Consider the following 27,913-nt stretch of genomic DNA (forward strand, 5'->3'; position numbering starts at 1 on the left):
ACTCTTTTTGTGGTCCTATGTGAAATTCATAAATGGCATAACAAAACAAAAGCTACCAACAATTTAAATTTTGAGATATACTGTTTACATAAACACTTGCTTAACCACTTGAGCCTGAAAATATTTTACCATTTAAAGCACCTGTATGACACACTCTAAGTAGTTTTCTTTTCCATATGCACTCTGAGCAAGTGACTTAAAAAAATAACTCCATTGCACATATTTGCAGCCATGAGGAAGATGGTTCTTTACACAAAAAGCAATTCTGGGGTAATTCACTAGTCAAAGCATCACTTCTGAACATCTCTGCATTGGTACAGTTTAGTCACAGCTCCATTTTTCTGCTTCTTACATGTTGGGTATGGAGAAAATTCTAAGGATGAACAACATGGCTTAAGCTCCTGTGGAATCTCTGTATTCACTACATTATTTTTTAAGAAAGAATCTTACAGTACCCATTAACAAGTCTGACAGTCTCTGTCTGAAAATGTACTTGCATCTCTCAAACACTGAGCATCTTTAATAGTAATCTTAAATGTTCAGCAGATAAAAGGAAAGCTTTCTTGTGAAAAGATATCTCAGCCATGAATTATAAACCCTGAGAAAGACAAGAGTAGGAAACTTGGAAGCAATTGTAGGAATAAACTTGAAATGGGTCTGCAATATACTTTCCACTTAGAAGTGGGATTGAATCAAGTATGTCCCCATTCTTTCCAAAATATATGAGTTGTGTGTTAGGTGGAACAGAGATAGGGTTGGTGTTAAATTCCATTATACAATCAGGTCTCACATAGCTTGAAAACACGTACACCAAGAAAATATTTGAAAATCACCGAACTCATTGATGTTTAATTGAATTTTAAAGATTCCATAGAGATGAAGAGGGACTTCTCTGCTCACACTGAACCTGTAGAGTCATGTAAGTGCTAGAGAAACTAAGGATTTAAGAAACCAGCTATTTAAGTAAGAAAACCTGAGTAATATATTGTGTTTAAAGCAACTTGCGAATCCTGCCAGCACGCATGTGAACACAGTTGATGCCACTAATATTCTAAAAACAAGGTACTCACACTGTTCATTGTCTTGTACCACTGGCTGTACAAGATACTCTGACAGACACCTGAACAAGGCTAACCATTAAAATTTATTCTGAATTATGAAAACTGCAACTGAGCATGATGGAAATGAGATAGCATGACCCTGAACAAAGATCAGCAAAGTAGAGGCAAAGACTAAGCCCACAAATCCTGATTGGTCTCATGTTTCATAAAAATACTTTTCAAAACCTTTGTCAAAATACTTGGTTCAAAGAAGGGCTACAATGGATAAGACTACAGAAAGCTTTTTTCCTCTATTCTTTTCTACTGGAAGATTATTTTGAAAGTATACAGATTCAATAGAATTGAGGGGCACTTCATAAACTACAGTATGATTGATCAGGCATGCAACAGAACCTTCCTAAACTAGCTCTGTCACTTAGGAAAACGTATAAATACATCTCCAGATATAGAATCTGAAGCTGGGGAAAAAAGCATGTCAAAGTTAGCAAAGTGTGTGGACTAATATATGAAAAGCACAACTCATGTATAATATCAGGGGAAAGAAGGATTCAGAAACACTGATTTTAGCTACAGAAGACAGCTTAAACCTCCTCAAACATACACTGAAAAAAAACAAATTGTAAACCTGGCAACAGAAAAAGAAAGAGGAAAAAAGCAACAAAGGCAAAAAGTTATGGAAATTGGAAAAAGAGTAGTGATGTTCAAAAAGTTCTTATATTTTTGTATGACTATGTGAGAAGTTACTTGTTCCTTTGATGTATGAATACAATTAATTAAATTATATAGTAAGAATACAACTTTAACTTTTCAGTATTTAAGTAAATGTTCCTTTTTTCAAAATAGACAAATAAATGTAGCTTACTGATTTTCTTACGGTATCTCCAATGATCACACCTGTAAAAGTCTCCCATTCCTAGGGGGAATAAATGAACTCTGGTAAGTCACAAGTCGTCTTTTAAGTATAAAGATTAATAGGTAATAGGGTATAGGCAAAGCAGGAAGATAAACAAATTAAAGCCTAGATTCTGAAAGAGTTATAAGACATTTTTAAAACTCTAGTTAATATACTACCAGTACATCATTCCTTATGAAGAATACAAGCTAAGTGACTACAGTGCTTTATAAGAAAAAGAAACAAAAGGAGAAGCCCTATTCATAGCACCCACAGCTCCCACCCAGACTGCTAACTATAGACTAGGAAGAAACAACATAGGTGGCTGGAAAGGACACACTGCCTAATACAGCATCAGCAGCCCACATACAACAGATAACTACAGAATCCATGTTTCAATAGTGTTTCACGTTATAGCATCCAAATGATGCAGTTATTAGAACAGGAGGAAACTTAATATAATAGACTGGTATTATGAACACATTGATTGCACTAAGTTGAAATTATATATGATTAAATCTTTTAGACTTGGTATTCAAAACTATGAAGACAGTTTTTAATCATTTTAAGACAGATTAGATCAGTATTTAAAAACATACTACAAATGACAATCTTATATTTGGAGGTGATAAGAAATATACTAAAAAGACTTCATAAATACTGAAATTTTATATAATATCTATAATTCTATGATAAAGAACTTCTTTTTTCATTGTTAAAGACAATGGTAACATCCCAAATGAAAAGGTCCATCAACTAGTACTACTCTGATACAGACTAAAGCATAGTTTTGTGCACCCATCAGTCTAATTCTCTCATCACAAACTGATGCTTCTCTCCCAATTACAAAGAAAATGCTCATGCACTAAAAAATTCATGCAGGCTTCCCAGTTTTAAAACCAGAAATCATGCAGTATTTTTATGAAGGAAAGAAGTATAATATGCAGAGACACGTAAAACTACCTCAGAAAACTCTATACATATTATTCAGAAAGAGAATGTCTCTACTAAGAGTCAAGGCATTCTATGCTATAATGTAATACAAATTTCTCATCACCACACAAAAAATTAATAAGTACAGAAGGCTGAACTCTTTTGAGACAGGGACTTAGAATACTAAATTCCCTACAAGCATGATAGGAAGCTTCTAGCTTCTTCACATTAACAGCTTTAAAAGAAATGACTTTAAAAAAATAATCACTTCAGCTTCATTTTTCTCAATAAATATTTTACACAAGCACTCGTCTTAACGATTTCATTAAAATAAGCTCCACCTTTCAGAGAAGCAAGAAATTTATTGGTATTATTTGCCTGTTTTAATTCTTGAGTACCCAGATACTGCAGTAATTGTATGTAACATAGATTAAGCTGTTGAAGAGCTCTAACAGTACTATGCTTTCAAAAATATAAACTATTAAAGGATGAGTTCATCAGTCCTCTCAAAGCTAGGCCACTATGGCACAAATACTTAATTGGCCAGAGAACATAAGAAGGACACTCTCTGTACAGAGCACTCTTAGACATACTGCTGCAAACAAGTACATTAATGATCACTGGTTCAGGAATATCTTAAACACTGAAGAATCAATGGCTGAAATGCACAAAGGATAACTTAATTGCTTCACCTTCCAGGAAGACTCCTCTCTTTAAGTGCCTTCAACTGCAGGTTGCAGAATCAGACTTTTACTTAACTTCTCCCTAGGTCTTGCACTCCTTTTCTGCATTTCAATACCAAGATAACCCCATGTGTAACCATCACTTTACTTATAAAGAAATATCCATATTTAACTGGAAGAATGGATAAATGTCTGGTGGCCACATGGTGTCAGGAAACACTGATACAGTGGCTGCAAAAACCTGCAAGAACCCTCCATAAACATCTTTTTCTGACCCTTATTTAAAAGGCAACTATATACCTACCTTTTCATGGTAATCTTACTTTGAAACTAATAAATATAATGTTGACATCCAAAAGTAACTATCATACAAAAATAGTGGCATATAAATCTAAAATCCCAAGTCCTACACTTACTGACTTTACTTAAAACTTTTTAACTGTTCATATTAAATTTATATATTTACACATCATATTAAATTTAAGTAAATCACTTGGGGATTTTCTCTTCTGGCACTTACATTCTCCTGAAAAAGTTCAGGGTGCATTCCTCGTACAAAATGCAGAGCAAACATTAGCTGATCAGCCTGAAATAAAAGCAGCAAAAATGTATTTATATGTTCATAAAAGTTCACCTTTCTGCTTTTTTTATAAGTAAAAAAAAAAAATCAAATACTTCTAAATCCATAGTACTGACTTAATGACATATATGCTAATTCAAAATTGCTATACCTCTGCAACTTAGATGCAAACACTAATGCAAACTCTGTAACTAAGTACATCTAAATTCCAGTGGAGAAGAAAATAATGGTACTTGTAATAAAGTAAACATACTGAACAGTATCTATTATTTTTTTAAGCTGTGCATAGGAAATGCTTGAAATCTTACAGCAAATTTTTGAAACAGAATTTTGGAGGAAAAAAAAGAAAAAAACAAACCAAAAACCCCAAAACAAACAGAAAACAAAAAACACTGTCGACTTCTGACTTTTTCCCAGGTCTGCTGCATCACTTGAATTTCAACCAGTCTCTGAGCACTGCAGCAATAAACCAGGAATAACGGAGCCATGGAATAAACTACACAAACATACAAGACAATATTTTTCAAAATAATAATGGTTTGCTAAAACTAGGATTCCTCTGTAGATACACAGAAAGTTTTATAGATGTGTTCTAGCAAAGCTGTGCTGAAAAGCACAGATCACTATGCAATGTCAATGTGATAAATTGGAACTCGGTATTTTCAAAAATCAGGACCACTCAAACCAACACTGAGGCCTCCAATTTTCAAAGAGAATGAAGACCTTGGGCCCACTGTAGGAAAAGATCTGGTTTGAGACCATCTTAAAAATCTGAACGTGCACAAGTCCATGGGTCCTGATGAGATCCATCCATGGGTCCTGAAGGAGCTGGAGAATGAAGTTGCCAAGCCGCTGGCCATCATATTTGAGAAATCATGGCAGTCAGGTGAAGTTCCCGATGACTGGAAAACGGGAAATATAACCCCCATTTTCAAGAAGGGGAAAATGGATGACCTGGGGAATTACAGACCAGTCAGTCTTACCTCTGTGCCTGGCAAAATCTCGGAGCAGATTCTCCTGGAAGGCATGCTAAGGCACATGAAAAACAACAAGGTGCTTGGTGACAGCCAGCATGGCTTCACTAAGGGGAAATACTGCCTGACCAGTCTGGTGGCCTTCTATGATGGGGCTACAGAACCGATGGACAGGGGTAGAGCAGTTGATGTCATCTACCTGGACTTGTGCAAAGCATTTGACACTGTCCCACATGACATCCTTGTCTCTAAATTGGAGAGACATCAATTTGATGGATGGACCACTCGGTGGATAAAGAACTGGCTGGATGGCCGCATGCAAAGAGTTGTGGTCAATGGCTCAATGTCCAGTTGGAGACCAGTAACGAGTGGTGTCCCTCAGGGATCGGTGTTGGGACCGGTCTTGCTCAACACCTTCGTCGCTGACATGGACAGTGGGATTGAGTGCGCCCTCAGCGTGTTTGCCGATGACACCAAGCTGTGTGGTTTGGTTGATACGCTGGAGGGAAGGAATGCCATCCAGAGGGACCTTGACACACTTGTGAGGTGAGCTGATGCCCACCTCATGAAGTTTAACCATGCCAAGTGCAAGGTCCTACACCTGGGTGGGAGCAATCCCAGGCACAGCTACAGGTTGGGCACAGAAGAGATTCAGAGCAGCCCTGCGGAGAAGGACTTGGGGGTGTTGGTTGATGAGAAAATGAACATGAGGCAGCAGTGTGCACTTGCAGCCCAGAAAGCCAACCGTATCCTGGGCTGCATCGAAAGGAGCGTGACCAGCAGGTTGAAGGAGGTGATCCTGCCCCTCTACTCTGCTCTCATGAGACCTCACCTGGAGTATTGTGTGCAGTTCTGGTGTCCTCAACATAAAAAGGACATGGAACTGTTGGAACAAGTCCAGAGAAGGGCCATGAGGATGATCAGGGGACTGGAGCACCTCCCGTGGGAAGAGAGGCTGAGAAAGTTGGGGCTGTTCAGCCTGGAGAAGAGAAGGCTGCGTGGAGACTTCATAGCAGCCTTCCAGTATCTGAAGGGGGCCTATAGGGACGCTGGGGAGGGACTCTTCATTAGGGACTGTACTGACAGGACAAGGGGTAACGGGTTAAAACTTAAACAGGGGAAGTTTAGATTGGATATAAGGAGGAAATTCTTTCCTGTTAGGGTGGTGAGGCACTGGAATAGGTTGCCCAGGGAGGCTGTGAATGCTCCATCCCTGGCAGTGTTCAAGACCAGGTTGGATGAGGCCTTGGGTGATATGATTTAGGGTAAGGTGTCCCTGCCCACGGCAGGGGTGTTGGAACTAGATGATCTTAAGGTCCTTTCCAACCCTAATTATTCTATGATTTTAAGGTGGCACCTCTTTTATTTCTTTCAAGAAAGTGTGACATAACTAAGAGGCATAAAGCACAGGTGAAAGGGAAGAATGCAAGAAAAATCAACAATGGGACTGCAAAGCACAGGCATCTCAGCCAGCTGATAAACACATCTACCCTCCTATAGAAATTAATGCTGTTCTTGACAATGTTTGAATTTTCCACAGTGTGGTTTTCCACATACAAGCCAGAGGATTAACAATTTGAAGAATATTAAACTGACAAAAATACTAGCAAAAAATAAATTGCCTGGGAATTTTCAAAAGATACAGGACCAATTACGAAGAAGCATACTCTAGGAAATATTCCTTGCATGTTATAAGGTAAAAGATTACCTGGTTGACTAATACTGGCTTTCTCATCTGAATGTCTATTATATTTTTGAGGACAAAATTATGTTAGAGGGTGAAATTATTTTTTGCTTTCTTTTTATTATTACTTTTTTCTCAGATACCTTTTTACAAGCTTGACACAAAAGTTCAGAAACAGATGTAAGAACAACACACAACAAAATCATGGAATAAGGGTGCTCCAGATGTTCATCATATACAGTAAAAGTGACTTCAGCTGCATCTGCATGCGTATTTTCAACAATATTATGATTAAGTTCCAGAATTCTGGTTTACTGACTAAAGGATACATGTGGCTTAGAGACCATATCCCTACTAGTTTTAATTTACCTTGGAATGCCTGACTACCAAGAGGCTATATATTACTTAATTCATATGAACCACAGACACTATAAGCTATGTTTATGTAACTGCAGAAATGCATGATGGCAGCCATGCCAAACTCTTGACATAGTTTGTATCTCTCTGCATACCAATACCTAAAGTTGTTGTTTGCTGCTTTAAATAGTTCTGGTTTATTAAATCTTTCAATTACAAAACCATATGGGAAAAAGTACCCTCAAGGATACAATTAAAGCATATAAAGTACATTATACTTTAATTTGGATGCATTTACTAGTGTTTTTTTTACAGGGGTAGGACTGGAAGGCAAACAAGACCAAACAAGGAATCAGGGTCAAACTGTACAAAGCATTAAAGTTCTTTCTGTATTGATAAATAAAACACATCCATGAACACCAAATCGCTGCTCGAGTAGGGCTGGGTATCAGTCAGTGGGTGGTGAGCAATTGTATTCTCTCCCCCTGTTATGTTCCTATATTTTCATTATTATTGGTGGTAGTAGTAGTAGTTTTGTGTTATACTTTAGTTACTGCACTGTTCTTATCTCAGCCCATGGGGTTTACATTCTTCTGATTCTCCTTCCCATCACTCCAGGAGCAGGGGAGAGAAAGAAGGGAGGGGAGTGAGAGCACGGCTGCGTGGTTCTGAGTTACCGGCTGGGCTTAAACCACAACACTAACCCAGGCCAAACCTACGACAGCAACTATTGTGACAAATTAACAGTACAGGTGACCATTCCCAGTGCTTCACTTCAGTTACTAACATATATTAAGATCATGTACACACAAACATAATTATTAACCACAGTAAGACAAACAAGACCATCCATCCCAATTCTAGCATGCTTAAAAGGGTATAAGCTTGTATCAGCTATACCATTTTTGAAGACACTAGTAAAGCCTCGGTGTCACAGGAGTCTTTAAAGAATTGCATGGATAAAAGGCAGAATTAGCAGTGGCTTGCTGATGGAGTGAGGAGCTTATTTTCTCCATTAGTATCATGTATCTCTCCAGAACATGATACTAAGCTAGATGGACCATTAGTCTGAAGCTGCACAGTAATACACTTTCAGTATTTTCTAAACTCCAACCTGATCATTCACAATGAAAATCTCTCCTACTAGAAATCTCTTATCTGTGCCTTGCTTTTGAAATCTTTAATCTTTTCTGATATATAAAAATAGTTGCCTTCCGATATTTGAAAGATGTAATGACTTATTGGAAGGTTTCACATGCTCATGACTTCAAACACAGATATTAAATTCTTATGAGTCTTCCATGAGAATCCACTTAGGCTTTGCTAAAACAAAATCCTTAGAAATAACCGCTACTTCTGCATCCTCAATATAGTGGTGCTACACAGGGGCGTGGGGGAAGGAGGCCCAAAATTTTCCAAGATCTCTCCATTCTCACTGATCAAACTCCAGACTTGCATGATTGTGCTACTGTTCAAATCATCTGTGCAGACCTACTATGTATTCTTCAGCATGGTACTATAAGACAAACACTTCCTGTTATGACAGCTCCATGTGGAAGTAAAAATTAAAATGGATAGTGAAAGGCATATCTATGATAGGTTTTCACCAAGACAAAAAGAAAAAATCCACCTGATTCAAATACAGACCAAAAAAGAAATACATTAAGAACATCGTATGGAGGAACAGGGGAAAAGATAGAAACAAGCCAGCAGGTAAGACATTTGAGGCAAGATGCGGAAAGGAGACTATTACAACGGGATTTTTTTGTTGTTGTTTCCTTTAATAAAAACATTATAAAAATAGATAAAAAAAAGAGCAAATAATCACACAAAATTGTATCATGACAGGTAGGTCAAACATCATGGGTAGAAGTGCTAGAAATAAGAGTGTCCAGAAGACTGCAAAGCCTGGGACTGGCCAAGAAGCCACAATGAGGCAAAGGTGAGGAGCCAGAGGTAAAGCAGAAATAGGACTAGACTGAGAATACCTTTGTCCATTAGAAAACTGCTCTGTGGAGAAATGTGCATAAGCAATCTTAATATTGTCATATCCTAATTGTTAGTACTCCTAATTTTTCATGTTATATACTGCAAGTGTAATTTTCTGCATGCACTACATATGTATTAACACAATACTACTTATCTGAGTACATGAAAGTGTTTGTTGCTGAAAGAATATTTTCAAATCTAATGTACTGCATAAAAGCCAAAAGAAACCCCACAATCTTACCTTAAACAAACAACGACAAACATATTCATACACTGTGTGTTTCAATGAACCAATAAGCAACTTGATTCTTTCCTCAGTATTGCCTGAATCCTAAAAAGAAAGTTTGGGTTTCAAAATTCATGTGGAAGTAAAAATCTTTTTATGCACCTTGCTTGTAAATTTCAGCAGAAGGACACAAACAATCTGGACTCTACATGACCCTTACTAGTTCTAAAAACGTATTACTGAATTCAACTGCAGCTATTAATGAGTAGATGACGAAATGAGAAGTTCATAATGAAGCATTGAGAAATAAATATTTTGACCTTGAATATTTTGACTGTGAACATTTTACAACATTTTATATATAAAATAAATATATAGGGAATGAGAGGATAATTTCTTCTCCTAACATTAATATCATTGAAATTTCATAGTTCTCACATGGTAAAAACCTGATTATTTATTGAATTATTATATTTAATGTGTGTTGACATTGAGTGTAGTTGCTAAACCTCCAGTCAAATTTGGACCAACTGAAGTAAGAATTGTAGAAAAATAGTAAATATACCCTGTCCTTCAAAGCTTACAGACTAAAAGACTAATTATAACAGAAGAAAACTGAAAGAAAGGATAAAAGAGAATAAAATAGGATAGAAGGAGGGGGGAGGTGAGGGAAGTAACAGTTGGTATGAGATTTATCACAGACAAGTTCCTTTCCACCATATTGCCATTTGAAGAGATGAGTTTATAAAGAAGGAAAATTGGGATTCACAACCTGATTCAACTAATAGCTTTCCCATGTCTAAAAGACAGCTTGGGAAAAATGAAAAATTGGATAGAGAAGCAAAAATGAAAAAAAGCAAAGACAGCAAAACCAGAAGCTGAGCTTTAAATAGTTAACACAGTAGGCAGGAAGAAATGATATTTTGAAAGAGTGTGAAAGTAAGAACAAGAATTTAGAATCTCGTGTTGTTAATAGGTAAAGAACTTTAAAGAGGGTAAGTTCTTATAGTCAGAACCATGTTCCTAGTAATGACTGCAGCTGAAGGAAAGTTTAGGGCAACAAAGATGATTAAGGGAGTGGAGCATCTCCCTTATGAGGAAAGACTGAGGGAGCTGGGTCTGTATAGTTTAGAGAAGAAGAGACTGAGGGGTGACCTTATTAGTGTATATAAATACATAAAGGGGGAGTGTCACGAGGATGGAGCCAGGCTCTACTCAGTGGCAAACAATGATAGGACATGGGGTAATGGGTACAAACTGGAACACAAGAGGTTCCACTTAAACTTGAGAAGAAACTTCTTCTCAGTGAGGGTGACGGAACACTGGAACAGGCTGCCCAGGGAGGTTGTGGAGTCTCCTTCCCTGGAGACATTCAAAACCCGCCTGGACACATTCCTGTGTAACATTATCTAGGTGTTCCTGCTCCGGCAGGGGGATTGGACTAGATGATCTTTTGAGGTCCCTTCCAATCTCTAGCATACTGTGATACTGTGATACTGTGAAAGTTGTAAGCACAGGTGCCAGAATAAAGGAGAATCTAAAATTGACACGATGAAAGGCTGGTGAATGCCTTTTTAAAGTAGAAACAAAGAGAAGTAAGGTGAATTTTGGAGATGCTGAATAAAAAGAAGACAAATTGTTACTCAGTAGAAGTTTTAAACGTAAAGAATGAGGTGACAAGGCATAAATCTATAATTCTTTGCTTCTGTAAGAAGAATATACTGACCAGTAGAATACATAAAAGTAAAAATTACATTTTTCACAAGCCAGGCCACATTCATGCTTACAAACTGTGCTAAAGTAGATAAATTTTTGATCTTCCTTCAGCTAACTGAATCACGTAGAAATATCTCTTTTCCTATTCTACCCTTTGTTGATAGAATTAGTGTTCTCTGTGATTAGACCAGTAATTTCTTTAATTAAAGTCCTTCATAAAGTTATAAACAACCTTGTTTTTCTTAAATCACCTTAAACAAAGAGCGAGCCTGAAATTACAAATAAGAGTTACTTTGTTTTCAGCTGGCACATCAATTTTACAAATTTATATGTAACTTAAGGTCATTAAAAACTCCATGTGTATGTATTCTGCGCATCTAAAGCACATCAGCTCAGTATCACTACTTATCATACATTTCATCATGTTATTATTATACATTAGTTTCTAAGAATGTTCAGAGCAACTACCAAATTTTAAGGATCAAAGCAGATTGATCCTTCTGCAGCATTAACAGCTTCAGGAAAACAGAAAATACCTGCTCGCTTTGCAGAGCCCTTTGGAAAAGTCGAAGGAAAGCCGCCAAACTAAAACGGTACATGTTATTAATTTTGGACAAGTCAGAGATAATGAAGTACATCTTGCTGGCACTCTCAGCTAACGGGAGATAGGCGTCCCTCTCCTGGGGATAAAACAAACATACTTAGATATAAACCCAGAACACTACTGCCATCTACCGGTTATTCCACATTTACTCATCCCACCGAAAAAAAAACATTCAGATGACACCCGCTGCTTTAGAAAATGGAATCCTTTCCGATTCTTCAAATTGAGGGCCATTCACTCAAGACTTAAACATTTTCTTTAGATTTCAAAACTGAAGAAATGATTTTTAGCAAAAAAAAATCTTTGAATTATGAAGAACTTTTTGGAAATTAATCCCTAGAACACTGAGGTCTCTTCCCACCACAGAACATCTCAAAATTTAAAAGAAAATTTTAAACAAATAAGAACAAAGAGGAAACCTTTGCAATGTGTTACTAAAAGAGCATGTTAGATTAATAGCATCAGCAGTGATATAAATTTTTGCAGTAGCAAGGGATATATTAAGTAGGAACATTCATGTGAGCCACACTGTTTGCAAGAGTGTGTCTTGGGATAATGGCTGGACTTGATGATCTTAAGGGTCTTTTCCAGCCTATTTGATTCGATGATTCTATGATAAGTGTAGATGGCAAAAATAAAGTCAAAGCCCATTACTTGCCCACAAGTCCTTGGGAAAAATTCCTTTAATTGAAACTAACAGACTTTAAATTGTATAGTTATTCAGCATGTGTAAAGCAAAGGAATTTAATTAATGCAAATACTTTCTGTACTTGCATATCCCACATATCCACATTATCTTTTACTCAAAAAAAATAACTTAAGTATGTTACTGATTTTATACTCCTGTGGATATAGGAGTATAAGATCAGTATCTCTTGATATAGATGACTATTTTTAGCAGGAGAAAACCAGCAATAAAAGATCAAAGTATTCTCTTACCTTATCAAGGAAACTCTGAAGTCTGTGAGATTCAGCAAGTGATTCCTGGATGAGTGCACTACTTGCTTTAGTCTGATTCAAAGATTCAATCAGATCTTTATTTTCTAGTATATTGCCTTGTGATGTTGCAAGTGTCTGTGGAAAAAAAAAAATAAAAAAATAGCCATCTACGTTACATTACAAAAACCCTGTAAAGCAACCATTTTGTAAGCTCTCCTTCTCTGAACGTATCAAGAGTACTAGAAAGCCAGTGGTTATTAGATGCATGGAAAATAAAACCCCAAGAAAAAACTCCAAAAACACAGACTGCCAGGTTCTGGAACTTAAGCTGTCAGGAAGCTTTTGAGCATAATTCCTTTGATCAGAGGTTTAGCCCTAACTTCCCCATGATAAATAAAAAATAGGGTTATTTTTTTTCTTCTATTTAACTACCAATTTAACCTGAAAATGGCTACTAGTAATGACTTCCCGTACCCAGTCATTCATGAATTCATTAACTTTCAAAAGCATTCCAATATCCTCTATATAATTTAGTTCTGTTTTCCAACTGAGATGAGTACTCACAATTACAACAATTTTAAGAGATCCCTTCCAAATCCTTGATAATATCCTACATTTTCCCAGAGGTCTCCTGCGCAAACAATTTCATTTCTAGTAAACAGTGGGAAAAGCTTGAATGGTTCACTATTTTTTTAAGGGGGTTTAATAACCTGCAGTAAATACATTCCAGTACTTTTTTTTTATTATTATTTTTTACAATTCTTTACAATTTTTTTTGGTGTTTTTTTTTTTTGTCAGACACCACCACCAAATTAGCTTCTTATCAGTCAAGTCAGCTCGGAATGACTACATGTAGAACAGCATTTCAGGACATTTGGAGGAAGAGATTCACCAGTTAGAACAGTAAAATGCACTTTGTTCTCTAGTTGAAAAGAACTGAGGACAAGGCCAAGATCATCTGTTTTTTCAAGGAGTCTGACTTTGCTATAAGGATTTACAGTGTGAGCTATGAGATAGCAACAGAATGTGTGTCTTTGTCCCAAAGCTTTCAGGAAAAAACCAGCATAGTACTTCAGATAGCATGCTAATGTTGGTTCTGGATTAACTGGAATTTAGCTAGATCACCTCCAGCACTGACTTCTTTGTGGACAAAGTCCATGTAGCACCTGTCAGTTTCCACTGAGCTTTAGGTTTTTTTTTCTTCAGGGTCAAACATTATTCTGACTTTAGTGCTAACAAAAATGCCAAAGCTGAAATCAGCCTCAGTGTTAACACTTGGCCACTTTTTGTTGCTGTTATGTTAGGAACCAATTACTTGAAATTCTGCACTTGACAATTCAGGCTGGACAAATGTGAAAGATTTTGGAGTTCCAGCATCACAGAGAGAATCTGTTCTAAAGAATGGGCATTTTTTTCTTGCATCTCTGAACTCAGCTTCTGGCAGACACTAAGGTGCCAAAAAATGATCAGCTGTGAATACGGAATTTTTTTAGAGAATGAGTTTCCTTGTGCCTGTAAGAGAAATCTGCCCCATCAGAATTTTAAGTACGATTTCAGCTTAGTATTTATAAAACCAATTAGCTTATGTTAAGTCTATTGTTCTGAATATTGAAAAGTTCTATGACTTGGCTACAGACTACGGGTTTTGAGTCAGTAAGTCAATCTCTCTGCACCTATGACATCTTAGAAAAAAGGATTTGAGGAGGATTCCTGTCAGCATGAAGTACAGCTCTGTGAAATCCACAAGATGTAAACAAAAAAAAACCAAAACAGTGCCTCTTCCTTGAAAGCTACTTTTTCTTATAGAGCTGTACAAGTGTTTCCAAGCATCATTACTTTCATTAAAATAAAAGGGTAAACTGAAAACTGAGAATATTAATTGTAAATATGAAAATCAAAATGTTAAATATAAAGAATATACAGTTCATTGCTAACAAGAAACAACTGTGGAGGTATAAATTTTTAAATGTCTCTCTGAACAAATATTTATATTTTCTACCGGGAATTTTTCTGCCAGGTTTTTTTTTCCTTTCACAATATAGAATAATTTCTCAACTGGGAAAACAGTCACTTAACATGATTCACAAGCTTAAAAATGTGACTTTTTAATTTTTAACAAAATTTTCTCTTTTTTAATGCATTAAAGTTAATGACATTTCTAATCAATCTTAACGAGTCTATATCTATTCATGTGTTTAACTTTGATAATGCTTAATGTATTGAAATACTATGGTTTCATGACAAATGTACATACTTTATCTACTTTAATCTTCCAACAGCCCTAGGCAAATAATGCTTTTATTTTCTCAAACCAAAAATTCTGAGGGCTCATTATTCCAACACTCTCACCATCTTCATTCAAATACATACCAATATGGTATTTTGTATTATTTCTAATAATACCAATATAGTATTATTTTAGACCAATAGACTTTTTAGTTTAACAGATATAAAGGAGGTGAATTTATTTTACCTCCAAAAGAGATTCCTCAAGCTTAGCTAACTGTATCTTCTTATCTTCTTCTTGCTGTAACAGTTTTGTCTTCTGCTCTTCCAAATCAGGCTTTTCATGCTGAATTGTTAAAGCCAAAAGCTAAAAAGAAACAAGATTATATTATATGTATTTTCTAATATATATTCATTAACTATATAGAATAATATATACTCATTATTCATATATTGGTATATAGTCTATAGTCTTGCAATTAGACTTCTGAGTGTTTATTCAGTTGCCCCAGAGATCCAACAGCATTAAATCTATGTAGCCATCCAGAATACCCTGCAGTGGCCAGTATAATTCAGGAACTACTGTGAATCATGCCCTTTTGTATAACAGCAGATGTTGGTCAGGTGAGATTCTGAACGACATCTCAAAAGGCACTGCATCACTTTATTAAGTCCATTGATTCATACCCTTTTATGCTGAGACCTAAACCTTTGCACTTCAGTCTGAGTCACATCTGTGCTTAAATGACTGGCAGCCTTCATTAGTATATACTGTTATCAGATACAAAAAGATGTAAGTGATGGAAAGCAAAAATTGGACAGAATGGCAGCAAATTATTTTCCAGCAGATGTACCAAAAGCCAAACCCCTCTCCTGCCAACAAAGAGAGAAAACAAAAACCAAAGGTTTTTTTCTGTATTTCCACTTAAAAAAGAGATTCAATTCACCTGGTTACATTGTACAGTGCTAGTTCCGTATCTCTGTGTTTCACATTTTGAATTATATCTTACTTACTGACATTTTATTTACATCCTATTCTAAGCCTCTTGTTAGTTTGGAAAAACTTGTTTCATAACAAATACAGAGGGGACTTTCTTCCCTTAATTCCTGTGTTTTCTTGCTCTCTTCTATCTGTATGCTACATTTTACTTCCTAGATGTTAAAAAAAAAAGTACTCAAAAGCTACTAACATTTTGAAACAAGTAAAATATACAGATTTTTGGTTCCATCAAATTTTTCCTGTACATAAATTATCTTTGTATTATTCTCTAACTGGGATACTGGAGAACAGTAACAAAAAAGTTTCCACAGTACCGTAAATGCATCTTGAACAGGAAACAGAAGCTTAGTAATTAATCTGTCGCAATTGATATCAATGAGATGGTTTCCATTTTCTCTATTGGACTCACTACTCAGGTCCAAGTGCATGAAAACAAGATTTAAAAATTTAAATTTAGTTTCAGCATTGATGCTGCTATTCATATTTATGTGCTAGAAAATATCTCCATGAGCATTAATGAAAACTGCACCATAGGGCTTCTTCCAGAAGCTGGATGTAGCTACAGATGTCTGCTATACATATATTAGTTTTGTTCTAAATGCCTACCTGCCCTCTTAAGCCACTTCCTGTTGTGATAAAGTTTACTTCAGTAACAATAGAAGAAGCATCAGGTGGAATGAATGGATTTGGGTTCCTTGTCGATAGAAAAAGACGGAAATCTTCATTATAATCTATCATTTTTTCACCTATTTGTATAGCGTAACGGGGTCCTGTAGAAAATAAATAATGTTATACTCTGATTGGAACATTCTACATTTATCTCAAAATAATGGTATTTGTGTAATACTTTATGAGTGATAGATGCAAATATTTATCAAAATTTGCTATTGTTCAAAAAGAAAAATAAATTATAAAAACTTAAGGAACATAACCTATGTTGCATTGTTAGATAAAACAATGCAATATACAGCACTAATGTAAGGAAGTTACATGGTGAACATATTTAATACACCACTTTATTTATCCTTACCCAGTACAAAAAGCATAAATGGCAAAAAAAGCACTTGAAGTAAAGGAACACTAATGAATCTTCAGACAATGAATAGGACACAACAGACAACATAAGATGCACTGGAGATTACCCTTTTGTGTAACAATCCTGTCATAACTTAAACCATACTCATTTACACTCATATCATTTCTGCATCGGTAAACTGTTCTACCAAAACACACTAGCCATAATTACACACTGGTGAACTTAAGATGGTTCAACATTTTCTGAATGCAATTCAAAACCACTAGATTTCATCTCTGGATCTGTTACATTTACTTGTAGAAGGTTACTGTGCGATCATAATTCTATTAAAATTCATTTCTGTGTAATTGTTATAAAGAATGTCTATGAAACTAAAGATGCTGGAATATCTAGTTATTAAATTGAAAGAAAAACATTCCATTAAAAGTATCCCATAAATTTGTCTTATTATAAATGCATTTAATTTAATCACAATATGAAAGAAACAATTAATGTATTTAATTTCTTCTGTCATGGTTTTCAATCTCTGTTTATACTCCTAGTATTCTGACATTTCTTGATATGCCTGTCAGAGAATGAAAGCACATGGATGGCCTCTTGCCATCTTCCCTCTACCATAGGTTTCCATTCTAGCAGGGTCAGAACATAATAGACTCTAAGATTTTGCCTCCAAATACTAAAAAAGAAGGAGGAACAGAATTATAAGGTCAAAAGTTTCAAAGTGAAAATTCCCTTTCCAGAGAAATTTCTGAGGTAACATACTTAGTTGCTTCTCTATTTTTAGCACCAGGAGCAGATCGGAAATGCTCTCAATATAAATCTCTTGCTAAAGCACTGGTAGAGATGAAAATCACATACCAATTTTGCTTCTGTGCCAAAGATCAAAATAAATTTTAGGCCTATGCTGTAAAAATGTCAAAGACAAAATGAAAGCTGTACTAAGACAAATTCATTGCAGTATATATATTCACATTTTTCTTTACATGTCATTCCAAATAATGAAAAGATGTAGAGTCATCACAACCAAAATCATATAGATAGGCCCCCACCTCCACTTTTTCACCAAGAGGAGGAGTGTGTGCTCGCTTGTGAAGTGACTGAAAAGACTCAAACAGCAACCTCCCTTTTCAAAAACCACCTACCTAATTTGGACTTGCAGAGACCTACCATTAACTTAGCACATTAATGTTCAGAAGAAGATTCCTGAGTATTATGAGTAATTTCCCTGAATAAACTAATATATTTTTATTTAATCTTCTTTCTCCATAGTTCTGCAGACATATTCATCTCTTAATTTGATTCCCTGAGTATAAACAGTTAAGATACCTGTAACACTGTATCTCTGTTTTCCAAAGTTGAACAGAAGCTAGTGGAAAAGAAAAATTATAAAGATGTTCAACCTTGCCTACTACAGATCCCTGAAGTCACCACTTTGGTGGTGTTCTACATTTATTTTTACCATGAATTTACATTTAAAGAATTACTTCTACCTCAGCCACTATTAGATCAAACAGACAACAAAAAGTAGTCTTGAGCCATTTTCAGTGCCCAAATTTCATAATGTTAAATTACAGGTACAGGCTGTGCAACTAACACTTTTCTAAATTAACAACAATTTGGAAAATATTTAAAACATACAGTTTGTATTGTTTTAATCCATTGGCTCTTTCGATATAATTTCAAAATATGCAATATAACCCAACAAAATTCATGTTGAGATACATTATTACTGTTTATCTTTGCTAAACTTTCAACTCAATTTTACATATCATCCTCTTAAAGCAACCAAATCTGTTTCAAATTAACTTAAAATTTTAATTGTGAAGAGTTGATAAAAATATCCAGTCAAAAAAATTCCAAATACTTTTCAGTATCTCCAGCTTATTTCATGCACTGAAGTGTTAGCAGCAGGTTAATGTTAGAGAGGAAAAAAAACGATACAGTACTGATGTTTTCAGAAAAAATCAATTTTTATACGCTATATACAGATCTAACCTACAAAAGCTTCGAACAAGCATTTGTAAAGATCTTGGTCATTTACCTTGAGCAACAAGATCTTTTCTTAGCAATGGGTAAAGCACAGGCTCTACTCCATCCATTTCCTGTATAATAAGTGTTTTTCCAAATCTCACTGCCAGCTCAAGAGCGGTTAAGAAGTTGGTGTCCTAGGTAAATAAAAATAAATTGCTGAGTCACATTTTTATGAAATATTAACACTTTGAAATGAACAGAAAGGCATTATACCAGGAGTCTGAATCTTAAATTCACTAATTGGTGAAAAGTTCTATTACAAGCATCATATGATATTTCAGGGTTTAACCACAAATGTTTAACTTAAGTAAGTTTGATCTATTCAGTTACTGACATACAGGCAACCCATTTAACACGCCGAGCTCTCCATGTGCCACACCAGAAGAAAGCAGGTCTACCATAGGTATTGTGTTATGTTTCAGGTGTTCCTGGAAGTCCTAGCTAGTTAACACATCTCAAATGTTATTAGGTAGCTATGTCTCAAAACTGAATCAAGACCAAAGGACAGGATTCACATAAAGATATCTAAATACAGTCTTTTGCATGTAGGTGTCTAAACATGCACATGGTGTTTAAGATTCCACTACAGTTAATGGAGACCCTAGACAATCCAGACAACAGCCTAAAAAGTAATCAAGCCAATCAGCTAGCAGGAGAAACTTTAAATCACCCAAAGATATGCATTTAATACCATCAGAGAGTAGCTAGAAGGCCTGTGCAGAGCTAGCAGTGATCTGTCAAAGACCTACATTCTGTTGAATCAGCATCTTGAGGCCAAGCAGGATTCAGTAAGGAGCTTTTGAAAGGCCCTGGATACCTAACTATGTGTGTGTGCAACTAAGCAAAGAATCACCACCCATGTAAACAGTAACATGTAGACAATTAATCTTAGGTACCTTAATCTCAAACTGAAATCCAACCTTCTATTTCAAATATAGAGAAAACAACACAAAGACCATAGGGAAGAAGTGTATACATACTCCTGAAATAAAGTGAACTGCAACCAAAAGACCTCTCTGTTTACAAACCTCTTGCTATCTCCCTCTGAGCAGGAAATACTGATACTCCTGGAGGGGGAAGCATGAGGAGATAAATTTGTAGAAGTAATGCCAGATTTTGACCCTCAGTTTTAAATACTCTGATCTCCTCCTTGAGTAAACGAATTTTCAATATCATGCAAGAGTCATTGTAACCTAGAACTCTGTGAGAAATTACATGCTTCATGGAATATAACCACATTTTCACTGATTGCTGTCACACCCCTTTAAAAACTGCTCTCTAAGTCTGGAATGGAATTAGCTCAAGCAGAAAAGAACTGTAAGACCAAGAGTAAATATTGCACCTGTTGATTAATAACTTCCAAACGTGATTCCTTCAAATGTGTCTTCAACCATTCCGTAGCCCGGAAAGAAGGGTCTATCAAAAATGGGCAAACTTTACTCTAGGGGAAGAATAATAAATAGATAAATAAATAAATTTACTGAAATCTACTTTGTTTAAGAATAAAATTGAACAAAGTCCTTTTCTACTTCCCCAAAGTACAGTCATTTTAATTTCATTTTTTTTAATTCATAAAAAAACAATAGCAGCCTAGTAACAAAATTACTTTTTCTTTTTCTTCCTGTAGTGGGCAAAGGTACAGTACATCTGGGTTTGGACCTCAATGCATTTTAGAAATAATAACAAAATATAAGTATTTTGCAGGAATAAAGATACCAATAGCATTTTACTTACAATAACAAATAAATCCAGATCTCAAACTTACAAACATTATGATGTAAAATATTTTGGTGATATCGCCTAGTAACATGAATACTGATGAGACAGCGGGCTTCCATTTTCGTAAAACCTTTATCAAATGTGTGGTTCCCATACCAGTACTGTGCAAAGCTTTACTATTATATAAAGATACGCTATGCCATACACATTGCTTTCTAAATGTTGAGACTTTAATCACCAATACACTAATTATGTAAGTGCTCAGAACTTACACAATGGTCACAACACAGAGTGACCAGAGAGATGGTAGTAAGAGCGGAAATGAAAAGAGACCTATTCACTGCTGACATGTGCATTTAAGATTTTACAGAATCATAGAATGGATGAGATTGAGCTCATGTCCCAGGCTCATGTCCCGATAGCTTTTGAGTATCTCCAGGGATGGAGACTTCCCTGGGCAACCTATGCCAGTGCTCAGTCACCGTCACAGTAAAAAAGTGTTTTCTAATGTCAGGACAGAGTTTTCCATGTTTCAGTCTGTGCCCATTGCCTTTGGTGCTGCCCCTGGGCACCACTGAAAAGAGCCTGGCTCTATTCTACCTGCACCTTCCTTCAAGTATTTCTAAACATTGGTAAGATTCCCCTGATCCTTCTCTTCTCCAGGCTCAACAGTTCCAGCTCTCCAGCCTTTCTTTATAGGAGAGATGCTCTAGTCCTTTCATCATCTTTGCGGCCTTCCACCAGAATCTCTCCAGTACATCCATGTCTCACTTGTATTGATGAACACAAGACTGGACACAACACTCCAGGTGTGGCCTCATCAGGACTGAGGAGGAGAAGGATCCCCTTCCTTGACCTGCTGCCAATACTTTGCCTACACCAGCCTAGGACGCAATTGGCCTTCTTTTTTGCAAGGGCCCATTACTGGCTTATGTACAGCCTGGCATCCACAAGGAACCCCAGGTCCTTTTCTGCAAAGCTGTTTGCAACTGGGTAACCACTGAGACATGTTGGTGCCTGGGGTTGCTCCTCCCCAGGTGCAGGACTTGCAATTCCTCTTGTTGAACTTCATGAGGTTCCTGTCAGCCCACTTCTCCAGCCTGTCAAGGACTCTCTGGGTAGCAGCTCGACCCTCTGATCTCCTCCCAGTTTTGCGTCATCAGCAAACAGGCTGAGGGTTTAAACATGTATTTTCAGAAATTCTCTGGTTCATTCTGATAGGAGAACACTTTCAAGGTTTGGGGTTTTTTAAGGTTCTGAGTCCTACTATTTCAAACTGAGTAACAACACAGACCTCAAGCTGCATGACAGGGAAACATAGACAATATCTTAACGTCAAAAGACAGCAGCATAAAAGCTTAAGAACCATGCTGTAAATGACTTTGGTAAAATACCGCATTCAATTCAGTTTTAAAGGGGTGGTGAAAAAAACTGTCCATAAAGAATTAGTTGGGCTGAGGGAGCACTTGAAAAGCTCTGCATACACAGTGAGATTTTTAGCAGCTCGATCTATTCAACTCAGGAAAATCAAAAATAAGATTTGATTACAGCATATAAGTAACTGTAAGGGTACAAGATGGTATTTATTGAAGAGTTTTCAAGCAACTGAGAAAGGAGTAGCTAGATGTACTATCAAGATGATAAAGCAAAATAAATTTAAATCAGAGAAAAAGCTGTAGCTGATTTAAGAGAATAGTCTATCATCCAAGTGGCAAATGCAGATTCTCCTCATGGCACTAAATCTTTACTTTCTAGCAGGTCCAATAAATTACTACATTATAACAATAATATTATGTGCATAAATGCAATTGTATATGAATATCATTCATTCTATACATCTATATATAACTATACGATAAAACTGAATCATATAGTATTATCATATTTCTCTCAAATGTCATTAGCTACTGCCCTTAAGTGAATGGCATTTTGCATTCTATATGACAGAGCTTATCTGATGATATCTAAGGGTTTAAAATCTAGTTCTTGTAAAATGTATCTGCACATGGCTTTTCCCTTTTTCTGAGAAAAAATATTAGAAATGATATGTCAAAGTGAACATAGGATATAATCTTCCGCTGTTTGTGTTGCTGTTCATAATTATTTACTCTTTAAGCCTTAATAGACTGATACCAGGCTTTGTCTTTTCAACATCTGGAAGAAAATTATAAAAGCAAAACTGAAAAATACGTATTTTCTGTAACTGTTTTTCTTCTTGCTACAGAAAACCCAGAGTTCCATAAGTATTGGTGTCTCTGTGTGTTCTGTGGTGCTAAGAAAATAACACAAATGAAATGGTTCAAAATTTCAGAATGATGCCATGTTACTGAAATTTGTAGAAACTGAAATACTTCCAAGATAAGACAAAAAATCCCACCAAATTACCTGCAAAATGACAAGAGCATTTTCTATTGAAAGGTCATCTGAAGGTAAACCTTCACTCTTCCAGACTAACTCCTCACTTTCTGTACACAGGAAACGCCGTAAATCGAACTCTAATAAATAAAAAAGTTTAAGTTTTTGCTAATATTGTCTGCATAATTTTTAAGCATTTAGCACTCTATATAATGCGAAAACTCTGTCTAATCTACAGTGCAAGTCTGCAGACTTCCCTTAATTTATTATTTTATTGCTTGAACTTAGTACTATTAACCAGCTGGTGTTATAAAAAATATTTAATGGTGTTACTAACACATATCGAAAAAATAATTGGAAAAGCAGAAGCATTCAGAACGCAATGGCAAATTTACAACAGTTAGTGTGAATACATTTATTTATGTAAACTTTTATTTTTAAACATGGACTATGGAGCTAAATCTTAAGAATTTGTAAGTATTTATAATCTTAATAATTTCTAGAGTTATCCCAAGAAATAGTCTGTATATACAAGTACTTATTGAGTAAGAGAATGTCGCTTTTCCATTGGAACACCAAGACAATTGAGAATGTCCATTAGAACTCACTGGCATTTCTCAATCAAGCTTAACTACTTACACATAGGCACACAGACACACAGACACAGACACACACACTTACTTTCAAGGCCTGCTGATTTGATCCATTCATCCAAGCTGGTTTTCCTCTGATCTTCAGGAGCAGCAGAAAGATAAGTAATAAATGCAGCTGCTAACTGAGCTTTTTTAGGCAGTGTAGCCAGTTCATCTGTTATCTCTGACACCTTAAAAAAAAATTAGAACAGAATACACAGGTATATTATAAACAAAAATTATGTTAAGATTTCTCATCAGTTACTAGAAAGTCAGAATTAAATTTTACTTCCATGAGAATACAATTGACACAGTCTCTCTCTTTTGTATTTCAGGTATCTATACATAGCTAACTCATAGCTACACACATGAAAGTACGGGAAAAGTTCTTTTTAGCTCTGGAATTGAACATGAACAGAAGTTTCTGAGAACTTAGCTACTAAAAATCTATCAATCTGATGAACAGTTCACCTTTTCACTTATAAGCAACTGGGTAAATAGTATTATAGTAAGAAAAATAAATACGCATCACTAGTCAGAGTCAGCTAGTGAGTACCACTTACAATATGTAAATACTGTATGTACCTATTACACTTAAAAATGTGACTCACTGCAGACTTATGTGATAAAATAAATTTATCATATATCTTCAAATAATTTATCTGCACACTACCTCTGCTTTGAAATGTTCCAGTATTTTGGAGAAAAATACAGTGTGTACTATTAATATATAACCTGGGCTTTCTAAAGACAGGGGTAATGTACCAGAAAGAAAAACTGTGAGCAACCACTTTTAGAAACATTTAAAATCTGGGGTTCAAGTACAGGCAATCCTTACTATAGAAAATGGGATAGCTTTAAAGCTACTTTAACAGGAAAATCAACCTTTTTTTCCATTATGCTAGTCAACCTACAGGAAGGATTCATTAAACCCTAAATTTAGTTCTTCAAAATGCACGTAGTCTAATTGTTTAGGCTTTTTTTCAGTGTCAATTGAGAGACAGGACCATGTCTCTCAGCAGAGAGATTTTTTCCAGTTTTAGATAACCAAGAAAGCTTGGCATCACTTTCTTGAGGTGACAGCTATTTTCAGCTGGTATATATCTTGAAATTTTACTTTTTGTTTCAGGCTGAAGGAGGGCCTGTGTGTGCAAAGAAGTTTCAGAAGGAAGAAAAGCTTGTATTTCTAATGAGAAATTGAAAAAAATGTACTTAGGAGACACAGAATGGCAATAACTCACATTCTCCAAACAGTGCAAAACCTCAGTTTTCACATTATTAGCTATAAGATTTGCTTACCAAAATTTTCACTAACCTGAGTGTTCCATCTTTTATGTTCCCTATCAAGCTGATTTATTAGTATCTCTGCAGCTTTCAATGTTTTCTGAGCTTTATTTAGTTCTGCTTCAAGTTTTGCCGCTTCTGTTGTTCTGCTCTGGAATCTGTAAGAAAACTACTGTTTGTAATAGCATTTCATTGCATGAACTACTAAATTTTTGGACAGTTATTTTCAAGGCAGTTTAATTGCCTGAATTTGTAATTAATCCCCCCCCACATCTTTTTTATACATTCTGCTTCTAATTGGCAGATATCTTGTTAAGACTTCTAACTAACAAAATTTAGACAGATGCACAGGTAAGATTTAAAAATACATTTATATTGTAGACTTTAATGTCTCAAAATCATTACTTCTTAAAAAGCCTGACTTGATTTTACTGATTGTGTTTTGTTCTGCACCTAGACACAACAATAGCGGGCTCAATGGCATACCGTACATTAGTATTTTTTTGGTAAATTTAAACTATGAAACCTTTAAAGGAGAACATCACTAATTCATATGAATGACCCCAGTGCCATGTGCATTACTCTATTTTGTAAACTACCACTAAGTAAGAACATGCCCCAAACAACAGTCAAGGTTTAGGTATTGATTTGTAATGTTTAATGCCTACTCAGCTAAATTAATATTTAATTAAAATAATGCATTTACTATTCACCTTTTTAAAAATAATATATTTAACTGTAATGTACAGTATTTAGTTAATCTCAGACATCACTATATAATTTAATGAAAAGGAGAATTCAACAACTTTTTTTTTTTTTTTGCATCCTACAAAACATGACATTTAGTAATATGCACAAATGTCAGGTCAGGTTGTATAGCAATACAGTATCCTATATTAACTACATAAGAGAAACCTCAAACTAAAAGACTTGTATTCTACTGAATTTGCAGAAAGTATAGAAGTTCGCCACAGCAATTTTTATGGCAGTGTAAGTAACGTACTTGATGAGATGCTAAATTAAAAGGACAGTTAGCTAGCTGTCAGGAAAGTAGGCCACCCTAAAAGAAATAGAACTGCCTTTCTTCAAGCTGTGATCACTGAAAGTCTTGTATAGGAATGTTTCCAAAGTCCAAAGGAGACATGAAAGTCCTCTTAGTTTTAAAAGTGATATACATACTGCTTATCTTTGCAGTGTCTACACTGAAGGCTTCCAACACAGTAACAAGAAACAGGTAATTTTAAGGAGCATTTCATCTGATAGATGAGATGAACTCTATTCTAACAGTATTCATTTCCACTGAGGGTCTAGAAAGCCTAATTATTGCTACTTCTGATGTAAATTCAGAGCAGGGAAAGACATTTCCTTAGATAAATTTCATTACTCATACTGCAAATTCATCAATAGTTTTATTAGTACCTTAAAATAAACAAACCTGACTTACTTATCTTTGAGTTCCGATACTTTTTGACCAACAGAGTTCAAAAGATTTTCTAACTTCTGTTTTCTGTCTTCAGTTTTCTTGAGATTACTACAAAAATTTAACATTTATTTTAACACTATGGAGGATAAATGCAACAGGGAAGTCATTTACATAGAGATAGTTCAGAGACAGTTCTTTCTTGATTTATATTGACAAAAATCTGTTTTCACATGTAAAAGTTTTGACTACATCTCATCATATAGCTTCAAAAATGGAAACCAAACAACCCATTCAAATATATTCTTAAAGATGAGAACAAATGCTTCCATTAAGGAATTTTAAGACTTCACAAAACAATCAGTATAGATTCCTCAGGTTATGGATATTCATAAGACTATGTCGTATCTTTTTGATCCTAAGAAGAAACTGAGTATGCTTAGAATGTGACTGAAAAAAGTGGAACTAGCAGACATCTTTCTTACAAAATAATGGGTTTCACCAACACAATACATTTTAAACTCATATGTGATCTTCATTTCTTCCTGTCATATTCCAGCTGACACAGGTAACTTGTGATTGGCCAAAAAATATCCAAGGCATAGCTGCCAGGGAAAACCAAATAGTGCACGCTTACTTTTCCTGTCCCAGCATGAATGTTTTATTACCTATGGATGAGGCAGTTTCTTATATCTTTTTATTTTCCTTTTTAATAAACTTCAACTACACCTTGGCAGCTTTAGTTTCACCCACCACCATTGGAATTAAGAGCATTTACTTTGTAACAGTGTCTAACTTACGCTTCCAAGCCAGCCTTTTCTTTTTCCAAAGGCTGAATTCGTTCTAGGACATGGGAATACTGGACATTGGCATTGACCCAAGCTGCTAATGGAGCAGCTGCAGCACTGGCTCTTTTAGCATTCTGGAAAAAATCAGTAAGAGTTACAAGAAAGTCCTTGAAGTGTAATGTAGATAAGATAAATACAGCATAAATAACTGCAACAGATTTACAAGTTATCAATTTAAATATGCCAATTAGCCAGATCCCCTAATGAACTTATCTTTTAAATTGTTACTAAGAGATTGTATTTTAGGCCATCAATCCATGTAACAAAATAATGGGTGTCTTTACAGCTATGAAGCTTCACTGAAGTTAGTAAGCTTTAAATTAACGCATAATTTATTAACATGTTCCTTCTCAGGGAACTACAACTTTGCTTTTAAAAATAAGAATTCTTTTTTATAGCTACTACCAAATCAATTCTAAAACATCACCCATACATTTAATCATCATTAGTCCTCCTTTTTTTAATTAAGTGTATTGTTAAGACTCTTACTATTACCAGGAAGCCAGAGAGACCCAGTTACAATTCCTTTATCTGAGTTCTGATTTATACTAGTGACAAAAATCTCCAAGGACCTGACTACTCATCCCACTGCTCGTTAGTAAAAAATCTTCACTGTTAGAGGCAGTGTGTGACAGAGTAACCTCTGCTACAATTTTATCTCTTTAGACTGACAAACTCTAAGCAGAAATAATCACTTTTTCTATAATTTCATTCCAAAAATTAT

General features: G+C 35.5%; 1 protein-coding gene across 1 annotated transcript in view; it reads right to left on the reverse strand.

Moving 5' to 3' along the window:
• Positions 1 to 27,913, reverse strand: part of DYNC2H1 (dynein cytoplasmic 2 heavy chain 1) — a 164,891-nt gene that overhangs the window by 76,210 nt on the left and 60,768 nt on the right. The window contains exons 59-72 of the mRNA XM_062615336.1: positions 27,142 to 27,263; positions 26,366 to 26,452; positions 24,953 to 25,079; positions 23,687 to 23,828; positions 23,036 to 23,145; positions 20,274 to 20,372; positions 18,942 to 19,065; positions 16,471 to 16,634; positions 15,112 to 15,231; positions 12,639 to 12,773; positions 11,632 to 11,775; positions 9,395 to 9,484; positions 4,090 to 4,155; positions 1,924 to 1,974 (exon numbers count right to left, since the gene is read on the reverse strand). Coding sequence (XP_062471320.1) covers positions 1,924 to 1,974; positions 4,090 to 4,155; positions 9,395 to 9,484; positions 11,632 to 11,775; positions 12,639 to 12,773; positions 15,112 to 15,231; positions 16,471 to 16,634; positions 18,942 to 19,065; positions 20,274 to 20,372; positions 23,036 to 23,145; positions 23,687 to 23,828; positions 24,953 to 25,079; positions 26,366 to 26,452; positions 27,142 to 27,263 — 1,581 coding nt within the window. The remainder of the gene's footprint in view (positions 1 to 1,923; positions 1,975 to 4,089; positions 4,156 to 9,394; positions 9,485 to 11,631; positions 11,776 to 12,638; positions 12,774 to 15,111; positions 15,232 to 16,470; positions 16,635 to 18,941; positions 19,066 to 20,273; positions 20,373 to 23,035; positions 23,146 to 23,686; positions 23,829 to 24,952; positions 25,080 to 26,365; positions 26,453 to 27,141; positions 27,264 to 27,913) is intronic.

The sequence above is a fragment of the Pezoporus occidentalis genome, unplaced genomic scaffold (assembly GCF_034315485.1).
Source record: "Pezoporus occidentalis ecotype Australia unplaced genomic scaffold, CSIRO_AGI_Poc_V1 ctg18, whole genome shotgun sequence".
Lineage (NCBI taxonomy): Eukaryota > Metazoa > Chordata > Aves > Psittaciformes > Psittacidae > Pezoporus > Pezoporus occidentalis.